This window comes from Littorina saxatilis, linkage group LG13 (assembly GCF_037325665.1).
Source record: "Littorina saxatilis isolate snail1 linkage group LG13, US_GU_Lsax_2.0, whole genome shotgun sequence".
Lineage (NCBI taxonomy): Eukaryota > Metazoa > Mollusca > Gastropoda > Littorinimorpha > Littorinidae > Littorina > Littorina saxatilis.
In genome coordinates, this window is record NC_090257.1 from 10,743,460 (window position 1) to 10,749,459 (window position 6,000).

The 6,000-nt window shown below is 41.3% G+C and overlaps 1 protein-coding gene across 1 annotated transcript in view; it reads right to left on the reverse strand.

Moving 5' to 3' along the window:
• The window catches only part of LOC138983574 (fibronectin type-III domain-containing protein 3a-like), a gene marked incomplete at its 5' end in the record, with an annotated part of 30,380 nt that extends 24,582 nt beyond the window's left edge, over positions 1-5,798 (reverse strand). The window contains 7 exon segments of the mRNA XM_070356851.1: positions 1,556-1,715; positions 2,333-2,457; positions 3,001-3,054; positions 3,373-3,514; positions 4,096-4,155; positions 5,074-5,222; positions 5,668-5,798. Of these exon segments, the coding sequence (XP_070212952.1) occupies positions 1,556-1,715; positions 2,333-2,457; positions 3,001-3,054; positions 3,373-3,514; positions 4,096-4,155; positions 5,074-5,222; positions 5,668-5,798 (821 nt within the window).
• Between the last annotated feature and the right edge of the window lie 202 nt (positions 5,799-6,000).

Sequence of the window (6,000 nt, forward strand, 5' to 3'; positions counted from 1 at the left end):
TTTGATCCACCAATCATTCTGATCTAACTATTGTTGGTGTCAAATAGTATGTTGTCAATATGAGACCAGCGCTAAACCCAACATGTATTCATTACACGATTGCAAACGAGAGAAAGCTAGAGCTACGATGTCTTCACCAGCAAGAGGGAAAAAGAGGAAAACTTTTACAGTTCAGTGCAGCAGTGCAGCAGTGAGTCGTTATATGCATACAGTGTCTGTCTGTGTCTGTCTGTGTCTGATTAACTAGTAAGTTTGTGACGACGTATGAGTCGGAGAAAAAAGAAAAGAAATCGTCATCTGCTGATAAAAGAAAACGTGTCATCGCAGTTACTCTTTTGAGAACTTAGTTGCCAACAGAAGCGTCACACTTGCCGCGAGAAACGCAGTAACACATACACATGAACATTGTAGCACAACCACATGCCAGGCGTGCGTGCGTACGCGCACACACACACGAACGCACATACACACACACACACACATGCACTCACACGGCAAACGCGCACACGCCAACGTGACGCTCACAGGCTTTTTGTGACCAACAAGGGAAATAACCGCGTTTTTCTCTGACTCAGAAGAGAACGCGGTTTCTTTCCTTTAATGGGACCCCAAACTGCATCGCGAATCGGATATATCGCGATCAAAAATCTTTGGACCCCAAAGACCGCGAGTTAGTGGAAGTCTGCTGTATCATAGGGCAAACTTTTCCAATAATCAAAATAAAAGGACGGAAAGAGCACATGGAATTACTGTTCTCTGCCCTTGTATGCTCCATTTCATTACTTAGCTAAGAGGATTCTGGTAATACCTATGGAATAACAGACTGCTAGGGATACTACACTGTACAAACAGTCTCACTTGGCAAAAACTCTACAGGGGTACCTGCGATGTGAAGCCCCTCCGATGAGAGGACACCTTCCAACAAAGGACACCTTCTGCAGTCCTTGTGTCTATCATCTGTACCAAGATACCTGTCATGACAGGCCACCTACAATGTAGGGACACTTTTAGCCGGTCTCAGGGGTGTCCTTTTATCGCAGGTGTACTACAACGTCTTCACCATAGACCAAATAGCCTGGACCGCCAACTCGTCACGTGACCCTTCGAGGTTACGACTCTCGACTTTCAGGGGCGCTTAGCGTCCGGTTTGAAAGGCCAGCGATTCGAAGACAGTGAAAAGAAAGCACGCTCCAGTTATTTGTGACAATGGGAGGTGACAATGAACTGGATTTTCCAAAACTCCAAACTAAACTTAACAAAACTCATCGAAAAACATGTTCCATATGCACTTTAGCTGAGTTTAGTTTAGCATTTTCAGAACTTACCTCGGCAACTTCGTCCATGTTTACAATCGACACCGGATATGACATCCCCCTGATTTCTAAAAGGCCATGTAAGCGTAGGCTCCTAAATGCGAGAGGCCGCTACCTCGTAATAGAGAGAAAGAGCGGAGAGAGAGCTAGTTGGCGGTCCAGGATAAATGGTCTATGGTCTTCACACACAAAACTCTCAACCCAAATCATCAGAGCAGACAGGTCTGGTAATGGTCACTTACCGTAGCTTCGTCCTCCATTTGCAGAAGGAACTCATCTTCGTTTGGTCGCTTGATCCATGATATGGTGAGTCCGTACACAAACTGTTCCGACAACATGGGAGGGTCGGGCACGGAGGGGACGCTACCGCTGGTGAAGATCGGCACCGTTTCACTCCAGCTACTGCAAACAGAGCGATGAGGATATATGGATGTTTGTTCTTACTTGTTGGAAGGGATGTTTTGTGGGGGTTTGAAGTGCAAAGTCAGAGACAGAGAGTGGCTTTTGTGTGTGTGTGTGTGTGTGTGTGTGTGTGTGTGTGTGTGTGTGTGTGTGTGTGTGTGTGTGTGTGTGTGTGTGTATGCATGTGCATGCATGTGTGCACATAGCTGTCTGCAAGCTGGTGTGTACAAGTGCAAGTGTAAGGACACATTTGCAGGAAATACCCAGACAAAAATACTGTTCCATCCTAACCAACGAAACTCACAAATTCAAATAACAGGGATAAAACTTAAATCCTGTTCAGAATCATCCAAATTTGACAAAATACCATGTAGATCTGATTTTTCCCCCCAAGTTTTGTTCCAATCATTAATATCTTGAAAATCAGGCAAACAATAAGGACATGGTTTCTTTATTCAGGAATTCCTGATTTCTAAATGTGAACTTTCATCGCTGAAGTTATGAACAGAAATTAACAGGCTTTTCGTCTCTCATGCTAAACTATCAAATGAACAAGTAAAGGTGGATCTCTAAAGAGACAACAAAAAAAAAGAAACAGAATAAAAAAGAAGCCCCACCTTTTGCCCATGCTGTTGATGGCGGCAAGACGGAAGAGGTATCTGGTGGAGGCGTTGAGGCGTGTCACACGGTACTGTCGATTCAACCCGTTGTAGATTTCCACAAAAGAGTTTTCTCCCTGCCCCTGAAAACAGAAGAAAACCATGTTAATTTTCTTCTCTGGTATTATAGTGGTAAACTCTCAACCTGTGAAATGGCATGGAAATAACACTATCATTTCAATAATCGTCTTTCTGCGCCAACACCACACATATTGTAAAATATACAATCCTTGAGAAAATAGTTGGAAACTCTTCTAAATCAGGGCTCCCAATGAAGAAAAGATGAAATCCCAGAAATTCTTGTGTCCTGAATACTTAGGCATTGTAATGCAAATCTGAGCACATTTTCAAGTTTCTCATTTTCAAATTTCTGGATAATCAATGAATTTACAGAAAAGTGGGAGCCCTGTAAAATATTCAGTGTCTGAAGTTTTGCACTTCTCAACAACTGATGTCAGAAATTGTGAGAAATTCTTTTTGAAACAAATCAGGCTCAGGGACTCGGTTTAATGCATTGTGGCTGTGCCAGAGGCAGTCAGGTACTGATAATGACCTCCAGAAACAAACCATAACTAACATCTGTTTTATACGCAAGGAGAACAAAAACCCAGGAAACAGTTTCTTACCTGGTCATATTCCAATGAATATGTGGATATTTTGGAGCCATTTTCACAGGTTGCCTGTAACAAAAATCGAACGCATATAAAAAAAAACAATCCACCCATTACTTTAAAGGAAGGTATGCCTCTCATAATGAATTCACACACACACACACTTACAATAAAACATACACACTTGCATGCATGCATATATGTACACACACCCCCTCCCCCCCCCCCCCCCCCCCCCCCCATCCCCCCCATTTTTCATCTCTCCACACACTTACATTTACTGACGTGGGCAAAAAAAACGAGTTCAATAAAACATTTCTTCATTATTTCATTCATTCGTTCTCCATCCATGCATACAAGAGAGAAAACAGACTAAAGAAGGCTCACATTCCACTTGAGCATGAGGGAAGTTTTGGTCTTGTTCATCAGTTTGGGGGGTTGGGGCCTCTCCGGTTCACACGACTGCGTCCGGAAACTGACTGGCTCGGTCAATGCTCCTTTCAGCTCGTCGCTTAGTAACGCCGACACCCTAAAGCACAACAAGAAAGTCATTGTTAGTATGTTACTTACTAAATACACTGATGTTTTCTCATAAACATCCTACAGGTCTGCCAAAAAACAATTGCAGTTTTGACATGATACATGAATACATTAACTAGAGTGGTAGCTGTGTTGAGAGAAAACTTTTGTGACCAACCAAAAGTGTCCCTAAACTGCAGGTGTCCCCTCACTACAGGTATATTTTACAGTTACTAGAAAAAGGGACGACAGAAGGTGTCCTTTCGCAGGAGATATCCTCTCATTAGGTGAGGCCTGACATCAAAGATATTAATACTGTGCAGACTCCCTTTTAAAACTTAAAACAAAACATCTTGCAGTGTTTTTGATGCTACACTTTCCCTTTCATTTATCATTCGTCATCATAACAGTGCCCAGTTACCATCAACGAAAATGTTAACTGTACCTCTTTTTACATCCTATTGATCTTCCTAGCTGCTTTAGAGACGCTTATCCTCGGCATGTTTTACAGTAGAATAGTCTGAACAATAAATAAAGCAAGAAACTGAAATTTAACATGAATGCCACATTGGCTAAGGAAATTAAACTTACTTCAAGTGATATTCTAATGAAGGTTTTAGGTCCTTTAATGTGATTTCTGTGGCATCACCACTGAAAAGAAAAAGAACAAAATTAATGCATGTTTATAAAAACAAACCAACAAACAAAACTTAACCAGAACAAAAGATACAAAGATAGTAGGAAACACACAGATTGTAAAATACAAAACCACAAACATCAATTGATACCCTTTGATCATTTCCAAATATTCCAGCATTTTCAAATTGAAGTAACATGTTCACATTCCGTGCCATACCAACAAGTCAGTATGGATTTCGTTTCCTCATATATTGTGATTCGGTGTGACGACAACTTTCACCTCCCTTTGACAAATTACTTGCCAGAAAACTGTTCTATACTTGGGCTCAGAAACCAATACAGCGGTACCTGTGATGAAAGGACACCCTCAGGACCAGCCAACAGTGTCCCTACATTGCAGGTGGCCTTTCATGACAGGTATATTTTGGTAGAGATAATATAAACAGGGACAAGAGCAGGTGTCCTTTTAAGAGCAGGTGTCCTTTTAAGGGAGGTGACATCGCAGGTACTGCTGTAGCTTGAACTTGCAGTGAACAAGTAACATTAATTTTTCAAAATTTCTAGGATGTACAGTCCAGAAGAACCCTACTTTTTTTTATATTTTCTACTGAACACGAAACACCAAATTTGAATTTTCCGCCTGACCCTCCAGAAAAAAGTAAAAACGTCTTTTAATCTGTCTTATTTGTGCATTTTGTAGGTGATTGTGTTTTTGTTTATTTGAAGATTCTTTTAATGTTTATGCAACGTTTTCTGATGTTGTAATGAAGAGTAATTTTTTTTTTCCCGAGTGTTCATCATGTACATGACTTTGTATTTGTTAAAGGATTCATTGATTTTGTGCAGGGGGCTTAGAACTATGGTAGGATTTGCGCCATATAAATACCCTTATTATTGTTATTATTATTATCATTATTATTATTTACTTACCAGAAGACGGTTTTATACTTGGCTTCCCTCCCCTTGTCAGACAGCAGCAGCTCATACTTGCAGTCCTGCAGGTCCAGATCTAACTCGGGAGCATCATACTCGGGCGGAGACAGTTGAATCAGTGCACTCCTCGCTTCTATTTCCGTCACCTGCAAAAACATTCACCTCATTACGCAGTGCACATCAAAGCAAGTTTCGTTGACTTCAGTTCTGAATGCGTCTTTCATGTCACAGCCTCAATGAGTACCCACTTCATACTGGAGGTTAGAAACTGAGCTAACAAACTCTGTTGCAAACCCTAAACACGAGGCTTTGGAAGAGATCGAGGACAGGACAGGTCGACTCCGGGATGTTTGGACCAGAAGCCACGCAAGTACAGTTTACAGGATAAACAGAACACTACATGGCTTGCTGTGTCGTACCAGATTTACACTCGTTGCTTTTTCAAAAATAGAAAAATCCGCTTTCACTGACATTTCAATACAAAAATATTTAAAAAAACTTGTGTAAATCTGGTAGGACACAGCAAGCCATGAAGCATTCTCAATGTATGACCTTTTGCGTGTCACCTGCAGCCTGGTATTTAGCCCTTACCTTGGGTGGAGGCATGTTGGTGAGATACTGGATGATGAGACTGTTGTCCTCCTCTGGTTCCACCGGTCCGTTGTCCACCACCATGTGACTGTTGCCATGGCCACCGTTTCCATGGTGAATCTCCCCGTTCACTGCAACAGTCAATCAGACAAACAAGTTAGTTTCACCTTCATTACGATTTTGAAGATATCGCAGCAAAAAAACAGTTGTGAAAAATTGATTTATCAGTTCATGGCAATACTCCCAGTTCATTGAAACAGTTATGTGAGAAGACCATGTTTGTATGGTTTTTGTCCTTTTTAAAAAAAATTTAAAATCTTTGTTATTTGCAAC